General features: G+C 36.8%; 3 protein-coding genes and 2 non-coding genes across 5 annotated transcripts; 3 read left to right on the top strand and 2 right to left on the bottom strand.

The window, feature by feature from the left end:
* The first annotated feature begins 351 nt into the window (after window positions 1-351).
* rps17 (ribosomal protein S17) lies at window positions 352-4,487 on the top strand. The gene is made up of 5 exons (XM_005795807.3): window positions 352-398; window positions 1,362-1,513; window positions 1,603-1,708; window positions 3,332-3,397; window positions 4,286-4,487. The coding sequence occupies exons 1-5, from the start codon at window positions 396-398 to the stop codon at window positions 4,361-4,363; spliced, it is 405 nt and encodes a 134-aa protein (XP_005795864.1). The 5' UTR covers window positions 352-395; the 3' UTR covers window positions 4,364-4,487.
* Window positions 2,436-2,562, top strand: LOC111606597. The gene has a single exon (XR_002752132.1). It is a non-coding gene; the product is annotated as a small nucleolar RNA SNORA71 (small nucleolar RNA).
* Window positions 4,083-4,211, top strand: LOC111606598. The gene has a single exon (XR_002752135.1). It is a non-coding gene; the product is annotated as a small nucleolar RNA SNORA71 (small nucleolar RNA).
* A 763-nt stretch (window positions 4,488-5,250) lies between the features above and the next one.
* LOC102233725 (cocaine- and amphetamine-regulated transcript protein-like) lies at window positions 5,251-8,799 on the bottom strand. Its single transcript, XM_005795806.3, has 3 exons — window positions 8,549-8,799; window positions 7,739-7,822; window positions 5,251-5,499 (listed from the first exon to the last, which is right to left on the bottom strand). The coding sequence occupies exons 1-3, from the start codon at window positions 8,663-8,665 to the stop codon at window positions 5,392-5,394; spliced, it is 309 nt and encodes a 102-aa protein (XP_005795863.1). The 5' UTR covers window positions 8,666-8,799; the 3' UTR covers window positions 5,251-5,391.
* A 6,215-nt stretch (window positions 8,800-15,014) lies between these two features.
* c2h15orf40 (chromosome 2 C15orf40 homolog) lies at window positions 15,015-19,137 on the bottom strand. Its single transcript, XM_005795900.3, has 4 exons — window positions 18,832-19,137; window positions 17,265-17,400; window positions 17,059-17,186; window positions 15,015-15,977 (listed from the first exon to the last, which is right to left on the bottom strand). Exons 1-4 carry the CDS (start codon window positions 19,135-19,137, stop codon window positions 15,888-15,890), a joined length of 660 nt encoding a protein of 219 aa, XP_005795957.3. The 3' UTR covers window positions 15,015-15,887.
* Window positions 19,138-20,052: the final 915 nt, after the last annotated feature.

The raw sequence follows: 20,052 nt of genomic DNA, 5'->3' as shown, positions 1-20,052 counted from the left end.
CCCCTCAAATCATCTAATTTACATTCTGGCTTTGCAGTATTAAGGGTTTTGCATATTTCATGGGAGAAGGGATCAAACTGAAGGACGGCCTAATTGATAAAAAGGGGTATTTTTTATGTCAAGTCCTGTAAGAATTCTAGATATTAGAATACCTGATCCTGATTTGTTTGAAAATAATATTTTATTTCCTACAGTAGGGACTTTTCTTCTTCATACTAGTACCACTGATTGAAATTAAATCACTCTGAAGTGTGATTTAATATTTTTAAGCGTTATATGGCTTTTGTTTTTGTAGTTTCAGCTTTTAGCCACAGGGTGTCACTGCAGTTAAACCTCCGTCGGTTTTAAACTTCCACCGGAAGTCTTCTCGGTCTCTTCTACCAGGCCGATCCAACATGGTGGGTGATAATTTCACGTCTTTCTGTTTTATCCACGTCAATCCTTCCGTTTTATCTCTTTATTCATCCTGATAGTCATATTGGTAAACGCCGGAATGCTGAAGCTTGCGATTCACCGCATTATTGACATTAGATTATATAATTTAAGCAAATTATTGTCAGTTAAACCTAGCCGACGTTAGTCTGAATGAGCCTCGGGTTCAGACGTAGACGAGGCCGCAGGTATCAGGTTCTTACTTTTGTGTTTAACACCGGCTCGTAATGTGGTTAAATCAAAGTTGCGGGAGTGTTTCGGTCTGCCGCGGAGACAGCGGGCTCGGTACCCCGGACAGAGTAGCCGGAGGGCGGATCAGACCTGGAGCTGTGCTGCGGAGGAAGTCTCCTGGTTTCACGTGAAAAAGTATAAAACGTGCCGTATTTAGACGTCCTATATCTTGTCAGGTTAGATAAAAGCTACTGCACTGGTATTAAAGCTGTCAGAAATTTATTTGAAGATTTGAAGCTATTTTACTTCAAACTGAGCTTCTTTTTTTAATGGTTTTCCTGATGCAACCTTACAGATTACAGCAGGGTGATACGGTTTACATGCAGCTCATTTTTTGAAAATTACAGCGTTTATGAAGTTTAAAAGGCGGAATAACATGCTGTCATTTTAAAAATCTAGAAACAAACTGGATTGGAAACTCGGAAGCATTATTTCGGATTGATAGAAGTATCAGGAAGAGATGCTCCCGTCATGCTTTGTTCCAACAGTTTAACCTGTAGGGGGCAGTATTATTATCTATAGTCTGCAGGTAGAAATGTTCTGAGGTCAACTGATTCTGAGAATACTACATGATGTGCTGGTTCTGTTACTCTTTAGTGACCTGAACATGCATTTAATTAAAAATGTGAAGGAATAACGCAGGAGTATTTTCCAACATGTCTTCCTAATCACCGAATCTGAAATCTTTGCACCTGCAGGGACGAGTCAGGACCAAGACGGTGAAAAAGGCCGCCAGGGTCATCATCGAGAAATACTACACCCGGCTGGGAAACGACTTCCACACCAACAAGAGGGTGTGTGAGGAGATCGCCATCATCCCGAGCAAGAAGCTCCGCAACAAGATTGCCGGGTGAGTCAGCGGATCGTAGCACGACGGTCAGATCGCAGCGCGGCTGCGGACAGGAGGAGCTAAAAACCAGAGTGTGTTTACTCCTGCAGGTATGTGACACATCTGATGAAGAGGATCCAACGCGGTCCCGTCAGAGGAATCTCCATCAAGCTGCAGGAGGAGGAGAGAGAGAGGAGGGACAACTACGTTCCAGAGGTCAGTGAATGCATCGTTAGAAATGTCGCTGGTGATTCAGGCGTTTTGTTTTTGTTGGAGCTGTTTTGGATTTTTTTTTCTTTACGTCCTTCTGTCATTTATTTCCTTCCCTTCCTTCTTCCTTGTCCTTTTACTTCCTTCCTTGTGTCCTCCTTTCCTTTACTCTGTTTTCTCCTTCTGTCTTACCTCCATGCCTTTTGTCCTTTGTCCCCTCCCTTCTTTTTGAAACTCATTCCGTCTTTCATGTTCTTACTTTCCCTCCTTTAGCATCTACTACTTTACTTCCTTTCTCTATTCTTTCTTTCCTTCAATCTTATGTTTTTCTTTTCCGCATCCCTGTTTTAGATGTCTTGTCATTTTTGTAGAAATGTTTTCCACAAGTCAATGGAGAAAACTTCAGTGTTTTATTTTATTAATAAACGTAAAGGACTGAGAATTGTAAAAGTCTGGACTATTTTGCATGAAAAATCTCGACTTGCAGATAATTTGTAGTTTTTAGTTCAGAGTTTGGCCCAAACACGTTTTATTTAAAAAACAAAAAAGACTGTATTTGCATCCTGTCATTAAAACTTTTCACTCTTTGTGAAATAAAACTTTGTATCAACATAAACAGTGGAGCTGTTTCCTGAAGTTCTGTTTAATATCGGCCTGATTCCCTGTAAATCCATTCCTTTATATTTATTCTGCTGGTTTCTGTCTGGTATTTCTGCTCCTGCCGACAAGGGGCTCCTGTATCGAAAGTGATCATGGCGTGTTTGTTGCCAGGTCATTGATACTACAGGTACATAAACCTGGGAGCATTTCCCGTGTTTGAAGGACTTCCTGTTCCTCTTGAACCCTGGCGCTTCCAGACAACATTTTAACTATCAACGTTTAAAACTGCTGAGAAATGCGGCATTTTTACTTTCTGAGGATTTTAAATAATGAAACTAATGATTATTTAATCACCACGATTAATCGGATTTTAAAAATTAATATTCTGCATATTTTTTTAACTACGTAACTTTTATGTATATATCCTAGAAATGCATTAAAATACGCAAATAAATTCCTATTTTAAATGAAAAAAATAAACATTTTCACAGCATTACTTCAGTAAACACTTGTTTGTAACAAATGATGCATCTGCAGTTAAAAAATACTTCTAACATCTCAGACCTTTCTGCTTGAATTAATATCAGTACTGTAGAGATGATCTGTTTATCGATTAATTAAATTAACCAAGTAATAATTGGATAGCAAAAGGTGCTTAATAGATTTTTTTATATATATGTACATTTTTACAGAATTGCGAAAATAAAACTTCAGCTTGAAAGCTCTGGATAGACCATATTTACAGAAAATGATTTTTTTTTTCTTTTTAAATGCAAATTGTTTACATTTTTGTACAGTTTTGGCTTAATTTATGCTCTGAATATTTAGTTTTTTGTCAATTGTTGAATTGTAAAATCCAGTTAATGATTTATCAATTAATAAATTAGTTGACGATTATTTAAATAATTAGTTAATCGCGATTAATCGTTTCAGCCCTGTGTGAAGCGTTTCACTGTTTATCGCCGGTTTTAAGGCTTCAGATCCTGCAGATCTGCGTTGTGACCATCTGCTTTCCGTTTACCTGTGCAGGTGTCTGCTCTGGACCAGGAGCTCATCGAGGTTGACCCCGACACCAAGGAGATGCTGAAGCTGCTGGTAAGTTTCCACGCTCGTCTTTTCCTGGATCTCTGTTGGTTCTGGACCGGATGAGTTAAAAGGAAATACAATTTTTAAAAAACTCCCAGAAGATTAAAGGTGCCTCTGTAAGAAGTTGGCGTTTGGCGGCGCTGAAGGATGGTCGGGTCGTTTCTGTGCTCATTAGCGACATCACAGACGGAAAGTCGAGGGTTTGGATCAGACATCAGAACCTCGGGGAACATTCTGTGAAGTCCGCTTGGAGATAACGACCCTGGATGTTTTATTACTGGTTGTCTAATGGCTGTTGCCGTGGTTATAGAGAGAACAGATTTTCTCTTGTTTTTGACTGGGAAAAACCTACTGGATCCAGTTAGCTCCCAGTTAGACGCATTCAGAAAGGCTGAAGTTGTGAGATTAAGGAAGAGAAACTTAATTAATCCTCGACTATAAAATAAATAAAGCATTATGTCGCTCAGAGCACAAAGCATAGAATTAGACTGAATATATCCGCCCTTATAACGCATCAATATCCAATCTAGAATTTTTGTCCAATATCGAACCGGTACAGATATTAATATCGGATTGTTGCATCTCTTGAGAAAATGTTTGTCTCTTCTGATTTCAGCTGCAAATGTGGTTCAATAATGATCTAAAATGAGATTAGGAGCAGATTACGTCTAGTGAATTTGTGTTTGTTTTGTCCGCCTGTATCGAAAGGTGGTGGCAGCGTCTTCGTAGCTGCTGTCATTTATTACTACAGGCAGATCAAACAGAGAGCTTTCCCGTGTTTGAAGGATCACTCGTTCCTGTCAGACCCTGACGCTCTCTGACAAATCCTGTCCCAGGAAAACCGCTCACCTGTCCATTTCTCACACCTGTCCACGTCTTCTCTCTGTCTTCCTGCAGGACTTCGGCAGTCTGTCCAACCTGCAGGTCACCCAGCCACCTGTCGGCATGAACTTCAAGCAGCCCCGAGGGGTCTAGACGTCTGTAAACTTTATTCCTAATAAAATCCGTTTGGGACAAAAAAAGCGTTGGCTGTGCGGGACTGCTGATTTCTGATGTGTTAAATTATGTTTCACTGGAATAAATTTAGATGGAGTTCGAATCCTGTCACTTCCAAGATCTTCGAATTGACGTCTTCAGCTATATTCTATACATATACAGAGCAAATCCCAATCTCGTTGTAATCTGTCGATGACGATGACAAATAAATCTTATCTTATTCAGTATGTTTTATTAAAACTTTTAACCAAACTTGTTTGTTTTTTAATGTAGCCAGTAAGGCTGGGTGATAAATTGATTTTATTGATTGTACTTTTATCTTTTGAAGATTAAATCTTGTTTTTTCACCAATGAACTCCTCGGGTTTCCGTAGTTCAGCTATGTCAACACGCCCAGAACCGCCATCTTGTTTCACAAGCGTTTATTACAACTTCTGTTTGGACTTTGAATTCAGGTTAACTTTACAACAGAATATCAGGGCCAGGCTACAATTATTATTTTTTAATTACAAGAAAAAAAGTTAAAATATTTAAAAAAAAAAAAACAGTTGGAATAACATGAGAATAAAGTTGTAATATTAGAATAAAGTGTAATTTTACAAAAACTCCAACATGAAAAATAAAAATATTAAAATGAGGAATATTGAGAATCTTGTAAAGTTACACTTTGGTATAAGTTTTACAGATACTATTTGATAGAAATACTTAACTTTTGAAAATATTTTCTGTCTTATTAAAACAAGTGAGGGAAAAAAATGCATCTGGTATGTAAAAATCAGTTTATTTTGAAACCATATCGCCCAGCCCTAATAACCAGTTAAATTTCTGTTTTTATCCAGTTCATGTGGATTATAAAATGAAGCAGAGTTTCAGTTTAAAGCAAAAACATCTTTAATGCACAACACACAGTGATTCCACACTGAAGGCTCCTTACATGCAGCCTGGATGTTTGTCTTTCTAATGGAAAATTTACAGCTTTACAACACACTCTTGATGACGTGTTTTGGCTCATAAGCACTTCAGCAGGAAGAAGTTGCAGAAAGCTCCTCTGGGACAATCGCACATCTTCCCGATCCGAGATCCTTTCCTGATGGCGCAGTGCTCCCCGAGGTCACACTGAACACAGAGGAAGAAATAAAGAGTCAGGTCGCGTGTTGAACACCTGAATAATGACAGTTAATGATGTATCTGATTTATCATACAGATGTGAGCACTAATGATCAGAGGGAATGTAAGACATTCATTTTTCACGGTGGAATAATAAAGCATTCAACTGAAATTATTTTAGAAGACAAGAATTAGGTGCTCAAGTTTGAGTTTGGGGGGATTTCTTAAAAATCTAATCCACATCAAGGATGCACAATATACCAAAGTTAATATATCGACATTAACTTTGGTATAAGCTGATGTTGGTCAGAGAAAAACCGTAGTGGTTCGATAAGGGAAAAACATCGTTACCGTTTATTTTTTGCAGGGTGTCTTAAATTCCTGTATCTAAAATTAAGACCTTAAAATATCTTACATTTATTAGACAAATATAAGTTGACCTTAAATAATCACTATTTTAAAATTTTGTCATAGCAGGACTATTTAATCTCGCATAAGATGTAATTTTTTTTATTGTGCAACTTTTCTGTCAGGCGAAAGTTTAAGTCACCTGCAGACATTTTCATTACGTTTTGTGTTTCAGGCTTCCGCTAACTAGCTGCTAGCTAGCTGGCTTTTGCTGTAACGGAGGAAAATACTTTTTCGAACGCAATCACGTTGTAACGTGATAATTATATTGTTTAATAGTGTTCAAAAAGTATCTTCCTCCGTGACATCAACACGCTTCTGTACTTTATTGTATCTCTGATGTAAATCTATTGGCAGTCGGCTAAACAACGTTTGTCTTCCCCATTAGACCACTTCTGTTGCCAACTCACATGTTGCTAGGTGCATTCTGTGCTAAAAACTTGGCACTACCATTATAAAACATTTCTGTTGAATATTTCAGTAGTTATATAGGTGTTAGATTTAATTTGTAACGGTCTTAAAATGGTTTAAAATTGACTTGGTGAAACCTGAAGAAACCCTGTTCTGAACGGGGTCGGCCATTTTGTTTCGCAATGTTAACAATCAGATGGTCCAAGGAACTTAATGAATACCGCAGAGGGAGAACTGTTGATTAGATGAATTGAGAATATTTTTGTAGCCAATTTTAAATCAATTTCAGGTTGTTTTATATAATACTTGGGAATTTGGACAGGATGGCCAAGTCTGAAAACAACTGGAACGCCAGTGTCCATTTTTGCACGGAGCTCAAACACTTAAGTTACAGATAAAAAAAATAATAGCATAAATCAGATTGAATGGCACAATTAGTAGTATCTGCTCTAAATTCAAAGCTTTCAGCTGTCCAGATGGTCAAGCTTGATGACTTCAGGGGAAAAGTTTTAGGGTCTGACAAGACAAAGATTTGAGCTGATTGTCCTCGAACCTAAGAACCTCAAGCCACCTGGTGGCTGCATCATCCTGTGGGTCTGTTTCACTACCAATGGTACTGGTGCATTTCATAGTGCAAAGTCTTCACCTAACCTCTAATCTACAGTTAGTTCAACCTTGGACTGAGGTGGATGTTGCAACAAGGCAATGATCCCAAGCTGGCATAAGACTGAATACAGTAGAGCTAACATTTAGCTTAAGTGTTAGCTTCCTGAAGCACTCAACTCTGTTGAAAACTGATGAATTACGGTTAATTAACTAGTTTAGGTGAACTCTAACCATCACACCAAGAGCAGAGGTCAATTATCCACCCAGAATGAAGCTATTTTATTAGCTAGCGAAAGTTTGGATAATTTTAACAACGACTGGATTTGATCAAATCCATAAATTGTGCACTCAGCTTTTGTCTTTAAAAATTATTACTATGTTATGCAGTCATTCCGCTTTGGAAAAAGAACGATTCGCATTCAAAGTCATTAAAAGACAAAAATGAATAATATTTATGCTGATCATGTGCAGCTTTAACACATATAACAGAGCAGGGAAACCTGGACATAACCTGAGGTATTAAATAATTATTCAAATAATTTTGCCTTCATGAAAGTGACTGATATATTCATAAAAACACAACACTATTTAAACCTAATATTGGTTTTAATTGTAAAATGTATGCTTTCACGCCATCTACTGGCAAAATTGCGGCATTGCAACTGGTTGAAACAATTTTGTTGATTTGTTTTCCAGATTGCTTTTAATAATAAATCTGATGCGATGTTCTGGATTCTTTTGTCAATAATGTTTCAGTTTTAGTTGTACACTGAAAATTTCTGAATATTTTTCAAGTTGAGGAAAAGGATCTGCAGAGACTCACAGAAGGAACCTGTCCGTATTTCTTCTCCCAGGGATTGATCCTCTTTGTCTGCAGCTTCTCCAGAACTTCATGCAGCGCTCCGAGCTGACAAGAAAAGACAAGAAAAGTGAAACTGCAGAAGCATTAAGGCAAGAAATACTTGACTCAGAAGAGTTTTTGATTAGAAAGATGCTTCTTTCTTGGAGTCATAAAATCAAATTTTATTATTCTCCAGTTTATAAAGTATTTGAAAGAAGTTTAAACATATTTCCAAATAAATAAAATTTACATGTTTACTATTACACTTGCTCTTTAAATACTTTAATTAATTTATTTAATGCATTTTAAAATATATTTCCATGCTTTTTGCTTTTTAAACTAAGAATTTAAGAAATTTAAACAAATAGAAACATCATTAAAAAATAAAACATTAATTAATACATACAAAATTCTTATGATTGGAAGTAAAAATAATATTTTATAAAGAAGTGGATAATCTGTGTAGGGAGCAAAACATTAATAAAAGCAAATTATTAAAACTATTTTAATTCTATAGTCCTTTTTCGTTAATGTATATAATCTTTTGAGAGATGCGTATCTTATCTCCTATCAATAAAGAATTATTAGTCAAAGAAAAATATTTTTTATAGTTTTGAGACATAAAATATAATAATATAATCTAAAAATGACTATAAAAAGGCAACTTATGTAGTTTTAAAATGTATAATATTAGTTTATGCAAATGCCGAGATTTAATTTTAAAGAGATTAAACTTCTATATGCGTCTCTTAAGTTTATTTTTAATGCATCTAGTTTTTAGGAGGGGCTCACCAGTCTGTTGGAGTTGCTGTAGTCCTGCACTTCTCTCTCGTCCCTCTCGGCTTCCGTCGAGCCGGCCGGACACAGAACCGACAGTAGCGCCGCGCACAACACAGCACGCGCCCACATGCCGACAAAACAACAAATAAACAAGCAAGCAAACAAACAAACAAGCAAAGTGCGGGAAAGTTAAAGGTCAGATCGCGAGTTGACTTCACCTTCCTCTACCTGGTGTCTCACGCACTGAATGCCGCGCGCTCCGCACCGCGGGGCATCTTTGGACCCCCTGATGACGTCATCGACGTGACGCAGAGGCCGTTTTTTTGTGTTGTTTTTGTTGCATTAAATCAAACACTTTGACTTGTGCCTAAATCTAAGCACTAGTTGTTGTTTTTATTAGAAAACCTCTCAGTAGAAAATACAGGAGAAGAAACAGAATGAAGATGAGCTTCAGGGAAATAATCTGGGTGTAGATATTCTCCAGAAAGACAGAAATCCAGATATAATCCTTAGGATTATTTCACTTACAAATGATGTGACAAGCTTGCAGAGTCAGGTGGTTGTGTGACATAACAATACCAAGATGGACAGGAATAAGCACTTAGAGCAGAACAGAAAAGAATAGAACTATAATTTATTGTCCCACAGTGGAGAAATACAGTTTAAGGTAAAAGAATCACAAACTAAGATAAAAGAAAATAACCCAGGTGTTGCAAAGACCTAATCAAAGTTCACATGCTGCTAATGGGAGCTGTGCAGAAGTTAATGTCTGTCCTAAAATGCTTCTAATAATTGTGAATGCTTTTAATTTGTTTCAAATTAATTAACTTAATTTGCATCACTCAAGAAAAACTAATTGTTCATAGCTGCTGCACAGAAATGGAATAAAAGCTGATATCTTTGGTGCAGCAACATGTTTTCCTTCCTGATTAGCATCAGACTGATCCTCTAAGAAGCAGCTTGTTTATGGATGAACCAGTCAGCTTTGAGAAATTTACACACATTACTTCTCAGACACTTTCTGCGATGAAACAAACATATTCAACTCCCTTCTTATAGAACAAACTTTGAAACAGTGTAAGAGACGTGCCAGTCACTTTCTGGCTGCAGCACTTCTATTTATATTTCCCATCAGTTTGCTGGGATAAAGGTATTACTGTCGGCGCCATTCATCTGAACACAACTTAAACCCTTCTGACAGTCAGAGGAGCTGCATCTGAAAATCCTCGCCTCTCACACCGTAAACAAACCAGAAACTGGAGGATGTGTCAGTCTGTTGATCGCACCTCATTCATCACTGTCACAGCGTGACGACAATTAGCTTTACAGGACAAAAACATTCAAAATTTAACTTAACTTCTAGATAAGTTGTGCATTTGCAACCTTTCTTTGTTTACCTCAAGTCCAGTTTGACTTCACGACAGACACGTTCAGGTTCACTGTATTTATTCAAATAAGACAGAAAATCAGTATCTGTCCAGCAGTTTCTGCCAATCATTAAATAAAATACAATAAATAGCCCTAAATAAGCTACAGAGCAACAGAGCAGTTCAGTGAGCCGCTCCACTGAACCGCCATGTTGGTAGGCAAGTGCAGTACAAAGCATAGATGAACCATGGCTTTGAGACCAACAAAAGGAAAGTATATGGAAAAAATAAAATGTTAATATTGTTTATAAGTTAGACAGGACCCAGACAAAGCTAATTCTAAGCTTGTGCCTTGGTTATTGTTGTCATAGCAATTCCATTGTAACCGAAATGACAGTTAGTTACAGTTACCAACCAAGATGGCTGTCAGATGCAAAGTTCCCCGAAGTGTGACATTGTGTCAGATGAGAAGTATGAACAGTTCAAGGTAACTGTAAAATTAAACAGTTAAATTGCAAAACACATTATGACAAAAATAAAATAATACACAAATCATGTAAAAATGTTACATACACTGATTAAATTCAAATTTAAAATGTCAAACTATAATTTTTGTAAAGAAAACACAGTGTTGATCCTAATGAATGCTGCGGGTACAGACGTCAACAGAAAAAGGGGAAGGAGGTGTCCGTTACTGGTTGCTATGGTAACCACCAACCGTCAAGAGCAGCAAGAATTAATGAATAAATTTCGACAAACTTCAGATCTATAATATTATTAAAATAAAACCCTGTTGCACACTTTTCTCCCGAAGGAGAGGTGTTGAAAGAAGGAATGTAAAATCTCCCTTTTGTCTGTCAGATACCAACAAACCCACAAAAAAGAAACAATGAGATTTAAACCAGTCCTACTGTGTAAGTGAGAATAATATGACTTTTCAGAACATACTCTTTTTAAATATTTTGGCCAAATATTTTTTCTCTATTTCCTCTTTCTCTTCCCCCAAAATATTTAGTTCATGTTTTACACGCATTCATAAAAATATTAAAAATATGTGAACCTAAATTGAAAATACTCTTCTTCTTCTTCTTGTGTTATATAATGGTGGTTAGCAAACTACTTATTAGTGCTGTACCCCTCCTTTAAGTAGTTGATCGTAATATTGCTGTGGTATTTGCTGAAATTAGAGGTGATGTGCCACAGCTGTGGCTCCTGCAGATTGAGGTTTAACATTCAGCTGAACATTCGGCGTGTTTCTGTGGAGCCGGCTCCTTTGTGTTATGGCCTTGTGGTTTGGAAAAGGTGAGAAAAATTAGAGTGTTGTCAGTGATGTTCTTAGGAAGGTGCTTGGGAATTTGTTAATTCGTCAACCGTCTCAGAGACAGTTTCTACCCGATAGCAATAACAAAACTAAATGCAATCAAAAACAACCATTAATCATCATAAATGATGTATGTGAGAATGTGGCTGTTCTTTTTTATTTTTTTGCCAGTTTGTTGATTCTTGCGTTGTGTGTGAATTGTGAGACAGTTATTTTTTGTTTTTGGGCATGTGCACCGACTGATGGCACCCTTTGAATTTTGTTGTCCTTGTGACAATAAAGATTTATCTTATCTTATCTTATCTAAAATATCCTAACTAAAATTAGTACTCATTCGATAACACTCTGATGGGGTGTGCATAAGATTGACAAAACTCCTGTCATGGACGTGAAGGAGTCTTTATGAATGCCCGACTGTTCTCATGAAGTGTCATTTGAGAAATGGCAAACTATTTCTCAAATGACACTTCATTGGTACTTTACTTTCGTGCCTTGAAAGTAAAGTACCAACGTTGCATTAGTCATATTACGAAATGATGCAAATTTGGTAACGAAACAAAATTATTGTCTGCAGCACAACTGGCTACAAATGAAATGGAAATTTTAAGCGACACCTCCCACAACGTGCCAAAACATTAAACAAATTCTTAAATGCCTGCTATCACTGTCTTGGTGAATTTTTATCTGCTGGGGAACTAAGGCAGATAAAAGTCTGCCTTAGTTGAACATCAGTTGGGTTTTGAGGTCTTAGGCATTTCTGTATGCTATCGACTTCCACACTCTAAATCTTTCAATTGTTTTAATCTGAGTACAAATTGATCCGAATGTTTTGGGTTTCATTGCATGCCTCAAAACTTGATATTCCAGTTAAACCCTTTGCACATACAGGTCCAGCTTGGAACACAGGCTGATCTTAACGGGGACTTTAACTGGAAAATCAAGTTCAGTGTTAAATCAGTTCTGGGACAAATTCTTGGTCAGCATTAAATCCAAAATGGAAACTTAAACTGGTGCATTTTGGCTCCATCCTGCAGAGCTGATCTGTTTGACTGAAATCTATTTTGGCACAATCTGGAAAGGGTTCAAGCTTAGGTTATTTAACTTCACAATTCTGACAAACTGGCACCGTAACAGTTTTTGAGCCCAATATGTTCTTTTCACATGTAAAATGTTGGAAATCAAACTTGCAGTTTTCCTTGAGTGAAATTTAAAGTTTGAAACATTCTAACGTTATCTAAATCCATCAGACTGTCGGCGCTTACCGTCTTCTTGATCAACTTCCTCATTTTCATCCTAATCGCCTCATTCAGTCCTATCTGCATGGGCCGCTAATAACCTCAGGCTATCTTTTAATTGCATTTAACCAGAGTGACCCATCACTTTGGAGAAACTTCAAGGTTTTCAAAAATCCTGGATTACAAACATGTAGAGTTTAAAAGGTCACATCCTACACCAGACATGAAACCATTAAATTTCACAAGTGGCGTAAAATGCCTGTAAATTAGAGCATTTTTTGTAAACTGCTTTTTGAAAGACATGTGGCCAACTTACTTACTGTTTGTAGTAGTTTCATCCAAATCCTCTGGATCTGCTAAATCACTGTATTTTCTTGTCAGTCACATAATTTAAGCAAAATCTCTAGACCATTTGAGTAGAAAAATCGTTTCTGAATCGAATCGCTTGACACTTAAAGATTTGCATCTCCAGAAAAATGTCTGAATAATCTGCCAGTGGAACTGGCACTTTTTAAAAATCCAAATTCAGTAATTTTTTACTTCAAAGTCCTATATTTAGCTAATTTACTTCAAATCATATTTCAATTGATATTTGCCCAAGAAAGTAGACAAACACATTTGGTACTATCTTGTGTTTTTGCAGTGTGTAGCAGAAAATTCATGAGTTTGAATCTTTATGGAGTTTGATGCATAGATATGAATTTGATCTTGCAGTCTTATAATATGGTGCTGCATAAATAAACTACTACAAACTCCTACAACATGTGATGATTCCATGTTTCATAAGAGTTTAAAAAGAAGCGTTACATGGAGAAATGTTCATCAGACGCTGCAGAGGGTTTAACTTTGGCTTCTCCGGGACTCCTGGGGTTTCCGAAGACTTGAACGCCTCCTCGTTGCATGCATGTCTGATCAGCATCAAGTCATCAGCCTCTGAATCAGAGAGCTGTGAATTAGTGAAGCGGTAATGAGGCTCAGATTGTTCCTGTTCAAACTAAAAGGCTTCAGAGAGCGCGACATGAAAGGCCTAGCAGATAAGGACCGAATATCAAAGGTCCGCTGACTTTCTTTCTGCAGCCAGCTCTGCAAACAAACTTTCTGCTTGGTTTAGGAAGCTGCAGGATTACATAAGAACCACCTCAGAGTTAGTTTTTCCTCAGTGTCTGTCTTCCTCTGCTGATCCAGGATCAGCAGCTTTACGTCTGCGACTGTCAGGGTGACGAAGGTTTTCAGACTTTGCGCTAAGCCTCAAATGACTGAACAAACATTTTTCCTCCCAAATGTAAAGGATTCAGAAGCTTATGTGCTCAGAAGCTCCTCATCGGCTGCTGCTGGACCGTGGATCATCTCTGCAGTCACTTAGTGAAGGTTTCATCTTGGCATGTCTGCCGTTCAGCTGAAACTCACTGAAGGAATGTATAAGTAATTAGAAAGCTATAATAACATGGTTGCATAAGCGTTCACAGCTTTAAACAAAAAATGTTTCTGAAACGCCTTTAGTTGCAGCATTTAGTCGTCTGGATTTTACAACAGTGAATTTGAAGAACCAGAAATAAACCACAGCTGTGCTGGCAGGCAGCATTCCTTTTTTAAAATTTGCTTATTAACATCCTTTAAAAATAGTTTTGCAGAGAACTTATAGAAGATCTGAACATTAGTAGAGATGCACAGCTCTGATATTAATGCTTGAGTATCGATATTGAAAAAAATCTATATTGTGTATCAGTGCCAATGTGCCCCAGCCATATGGGCGAATCTATTTAGTCCAATTCTATGCTTTGTGCTCCACGTGATGCTTTATTTATTTTACATCATATTTATAATTCTAATTATACTTTCTGAACCATTTGAAAGAAGGTTTGTTGCAGTTTATTTTTGTCAGTTTGACCAAATTAAAGTCGTGCTGTTTTTGTAGGCTTGACCAAACTTGTGAAGCTATCTGTGTATTTAAATGTGCTGTTCTGGTGCAGAGTCATCAAATTTTGTAATTGAAGACATTTATGAAATTCAGGATAGTTTTTCTGTATTAGATCCGTATTGGCCAATACTAAACCTTAGGTGTCGGAAGTGGAAAACAGGGATGGTGCATTCCCAGTATAAAAGTATCTATCTGGAGAAAAACAGATGCCTTTATATTCCAGGATGTTGCATGTATGCCTTGGTACAGTGAAGGCTACCAATAATAATTGGAAATAATATGAAAAAACAAAAATATTACAAAAATCCAGGGATTTCTCCAATTTGATGAAAGTGGAGATGTTGTCAAAGTAGCACAAAGCTAAAATCTGTCAGCTAATCAAATTGCTTCAAAACAACCACAATTTCCTGTAAGGAATTAACCTGGTGCCAGATAAATAGGTTCAACTACTTTTAATTAGCATATTAGTATTTAAAGTTAATAAAACACAAAGCTATGTCAATTGGAAATCATGTCAAAGCAAATATGTGAATATATTCAATAAAACAGAATTAATTGAGTTTGTGAAAGAACAGAAAGATACATTTAATGTTTTTAAAAATGTATATTTATTTAGTTATATAATCAATTTGCTGTAGCTTTAACTTAAAATAAATCAAGCAACTGGAGTTTGAAGTAATCTAAAGGAATTTTATTTCACACTTACATTATAAACTTACCTTTTATAATGTGAACAGAAATTTAAAAAAGCAGTGAAAGGTGCTGGTTGAGGATTTTCTTTGGTTGTATACCAGCAGTGCATTATCGCCACCTACTGGATTGGATTTGTAAAAGCTATCATGTGTCATACCTAATAACCTTCAGAATTAAGTTTTGAAGCGGGCAAGTGATTAAAAAACTTAAAATCTTACAACAAAAATAAGTCATGAACCTGGAGCTCAGTTAAATATTTATTTGAAAATGACTTATTTCATACTGGAGCTCAGCTTGGGTTGCTAGGTGATGGGCAGAACTCTGCTGGAACTAGGGGTCACTAGGTGAAGGTCAGTGCCTGCTGATTTGAGATGTTGCATTCGGAAGGTTTTTGAAAATGGCTCATTTTCAAGACACCAAAATATATGAACTTATTACCAAAAAACATCTGGGCATTTTTAGAAGCATCAGAGATCCAAACGGAAGTACAGAAATGTGAACTTTGTATAATAGGTTCTGTTTTTAAGGATGGAAATCCACCTGTTTTCCATGATTACACACAACCCTTTCCACATGACTCTGTGGAAAAGCTCTAACCAGGGTCATGTTGCCACTTCAGAGACCTGACAGTAGTTTTCTTCTCACTTCATGTTTTTCCAGCTCCATCCTCGGAAGAATCTGTTATTTAGAAAATTGAAGGATGGAAAGATGATATTGATCTCAATGTGGGAGAAGTTCCAGTCCCACAGATCCATTACGGGTCCAGCTGACTGTTCATAAGATAACTAAAACCCTTCTTCCACCCAGTCTTTGCCGATCAGCTGGCTGCCTGCCGGAGCCTCTTTAGCACCTCCTCTGGATCCAACGAGGAGTCCACCTTGATGACTTTGTCTCTGGATCTAGAACCCTACAGGGTGAAATGTTGTTGATCCATTAGAATAAAATTCACAAGTTAAAAAGAAAAAATCTAAACAAGGAAAAAAGAGTTAACCCAAATAACGAGGCATTAACTGTAGCTTAAAGAGCTGCTGACTGAAAAGCTATCCAGTAAATATTAGTTATGCTGAATTTTATGAAGATAAACTCCTAACTTTATCTATATGTCTTTACGTTTTAAATATGGCTGTGACTTTAACGAATTAAAAAAATTAACTCAATTAATCACATTTGTTGTTTGTATTTTTTCTTTTAATGCAAAAGTCCAGAGTCGGAACCTTTGCTGCGTGTTTCTGGTACACCCGTAAATCTGACGCACAAGCGGAATCTGCGAACAGTAATGGAAGATAAAGCAGCTTTTCTAGTAAGGGTAAATTTCTGCTTCAAAAAATATCTGATGTGACGCTGGAAAATACTTTTGTTGTGTTGATGTTATGCTAAAAGGGGTTAGCCTATTAGCAAAGCTATTCAAGCCTAAAGTAGCATTTATGCTAACCATGTAGCAGCAGAAGAGCCGCCCCCAACGCCAATGTTGGCGTCCACATTTATAAACACGTTTTTATTTATTTATTTATTTTTTTTAAAGAAAGTTACATGAATAATCAGGCATTCCTGAAACACTTCAAAACTGAATGGGTTTTGAAGTGAAGTATAAAAGTACGTTACACCGATCTGACGGTTGAATAACTTAAATAATAAAAATCTATATGTTGAGTTCATATATACATTTTTTTTTCAATAGTTTAGCAATAAAAAGGATGTTTTAAATTAAATGTTTGTTTTTTTGGCATAATGTTTTTAATTAAAAGTTGATTAACTTAAACAGATTGATAAAGGTAAATATATTTGTTGCTGAACTCATGTCTGTTCAATAATATAGCTGCAAAAATGTAAATTAATTAATGACTCAGTTGAGTCCTACCATTAGTTTTTAATCTGTCCTGTAATCTTTTGAAGTGTTTTTGTTCACTCGTATCCCTGGAAATGTTAGACTCCAATGATTGCTGAATAAACACATTAAAAACAAAAACAGATGTAGGAGTTTCAGAAACCTTGTCCAGTGAAATTTGGCTCTTCTTCAGCTCCAGGACTTCTGCAAGGTAGCGGACAAGCTCTGTGTTTGCTTCTCCGTCTGTAGGTGGCGCTGCAATGGAGACGCCAACAGCCTGAGTGGAAACATCTGGAAGAGAGGCAGAACAAAGTGTGACCTCTGTTTTAGTAACAACAGATAAGATGTTTAATGCAACGTGAGGCCGACCTGTGATGCTGCTGTGTTTGGAGCCCGGCTTCGCGTGCACTGTGATGGATACAGATCCGCTCTTGTCACGGGTTACCGGACCAGAGTCCGGTGTCTCTGCGGTTCCACCTACAGCTGCCTTCACCTGTCCTTTCATCTGTTTAACAGCACAGAGGTTACTGGATAGTTTTATTATATCGATCACCACGTTGGTAATACCCTCACTGTGTGACTGGACTGGCTTTTCTTTGTGTCGTTAAATTTATCTCAGCCTCCTGAAGCACAGTTTAATTTTTAATGTAAATTCAAGACTATTTTAGTCTTGATTATCCTCGAGAATTTAAGCTTATTTTGGAATACCTTAATACCTAACATTCACCCAACTTATCTTTTAGTTCAGCTTGCATTTAAGCCTCCGATAATGTAGCTTAATATGTTTTATGTATATTTGTTTTACTTGAACTTGCTTAAGGTTAGCTCTGCATAATTAATTTTTCATTATCATAGCTTAGCATATGCTACCTTATTCTAGCATCCCATATTTTGGTCACTTGTTTTCCAAACTAGTGTTGTGTGGTTTAGCTTATTCACTGTAGCTTACATTATCATAGTTTATTTGTTTTCATTTTAACTTAATTTGTCTTAGTGTAGCTTATTTTATCTTCCTATATCTTAAGTTATGCAGCTAAGCATTTCTTTGTTTTTATCCTGCCATTAGCTTGGTGTACTTTAGCTGATCTTAAAACAGTTTACCATACCTTCGTATAGTTTGTCCCATCTTAGCTTATTTTAGTTTATTTTGATTTTCTACATATTAGTCTAACTTCTTTTGGCTACATTTGTTTTATTTTCTCTTGTTTTGGTTAACTTGTTGAATTTTAATTTATCTGTGTGTCATATTGTGTCATACCATTTTAGAATCTTTATTTCTTTTTTACTCAGATTATTTAATATTAATTAGTCAGGAAACATGTGAGGCTGTCATTAGTTTGATCATTTGCATAAAGGGAAGAGGAAATTTTCATCAGTGCAGACAGTGCATGTGCATTGGTTAGTATGTAGTAAAGTAATGCTGTTACTGGGTCTTGACTGCAACATCTAAGTAGAACTTGTGCTGATTCTGCTGGAGTGACACATTTATCACTGCATATATGCTGTGTGTGTGTTTTAAACAACTGGAAGTAGTCTGTGGGAGTCTGGTTGAGCTAGAGTTAAAATGTGCATGCTGTAGTTTCAGATGAATAGGAAGGAGGGGTGCTGGACAGTTATTTTTGTTTTATTTATGTCTTTGCATCTTCCTACGCCACTGAAACGCGTAGTGTCTCATTTTAAAACACATATTTAATAATTAGAATAGCTTTCTACTGCAGGAGGTGCATTTGAATGCAACATGGAGCTGCAAGCATCTTTTCAGTTTATTCGGCGTAGAAAGGCACAGTTCATGATTAATCAGATTCGGTTCGGATTCAACGAAAATGGTTAAATAGCCCTTTAATAACAATGGGGAATTAAACGAGGATCAGTTAAAGATCCTGACAGAAACACCGAACCATCCACGCTTGAAGTTCAGACTCAGATTCTGACTAACCTCTTTCTGCTTCCGGGGCATCGCTGTGGTTCTGGAGGACCGGCGGGTGGACCAAGATGAGCAGCTAAACACCGGGACGGAGTCACCTGCAGGAACACCGGTTAGAGGTTCGAACCGAATCTGCTTGAAACACCTAATCAAACCACCGCCGAACCGGGGAAACATCTTCTCCAGGAGACCGAGAGCCTCTTCGCGTAGCGCCCTCTGCTGGACTGGAGGAGAACTGAACAGGTTCGCTCTGGGAGGAGATCCGGATACATACCAGCCTAGAACCGTTTCGGTTTGTATCCGAACCAAAAGTAACATCTAGTTTATCTAAACTAGATGCTAACATACAAATACATTATAACAGATTTAAAGATAAATAGTTTGGATATTAAATATTAGAGTATGTAAGAAATAAGGACCTGCCGTTTATTCTACAAAGATTTATGAGTTTCTTGATGCCTGAATCTTTTTCTGACCAGTAAATATTGGATAAAATTAAGCTTTTGTTAACAGTTTCTTCATCTTCCTCACTTATTTTGCAGCACCATGTGAGGAAAACCTGCTCTGACATGTACAGCTGGACCAGCTGTACTTTTTAGGAAAACGTTTAAACCTGCGGAGAAGCATTTTGGTTTTGATAATCAAACCAACATTTTTTCTTGTTCAGAATAATCTACAACCTGAATCTTTGTTTGTCAGATTGTGTCATTCGTCCTGTTCATTCATTTCTGGTTTCTCAAATCTTTTTTTCATATTTAGTTTGTCTTTCAGATTCAGGAACTGGTTGATTTTTATCTGTTTATCACGGAGCTGGTCTTATTCTCCTTGAAATGTTTCTTCTTTTTGACTGATTTGATTTACATTTGTTTAGTTTTTAAGTTTGCTCCTGGGTTTTTCTGTTCTCTAACAAGATATAAATCTGTGTAAAAGACCACAGATCTCCCATTTATTTAATAAATGTTCTCATTTATTGAACATTAAATAAACTAGTAAACTCCGTTTTATTTAGTAACTTTAATCGTTGATGTTCTCTGAATCAGGCTGTACATGTCTTGAGTTTTAGCAACGCCTTGTGGACTAAAAGGAAACTGCTTCAAAAGTGAAATTTGAAAACCTTTCAGGAAAATGACTTTAACCTTCCCTCCCCCCGACTTTTAACTTTACTATGATATAAAAGCAGTTTATGCTATTAAAGCATAAGGAAGAGTAATTGTATAACTCAGACTTTCCTCA

This window comes from Xiphophorus maculatus, chromosome 2 (genome assembly GCF_002775205.1).
Source record: "Xiphophorus maculatus strain JP 163 A chromosome 2, X_maculatus-5.0-male, whole genome shotgun sequence".
Taxonomy (NCBI): Eukaryota; Metazoa; Chordata; class Actinopteri; order Cyprinodontiformes; family Poeciliidae; genus Xiphophorus; species Xiphophorus maculatus.
The sequence above is the reverse complement of the archived record's forward strand: the minus strand, read 5'-3'. Positions and strand labels throughout refer to the sequence as shown.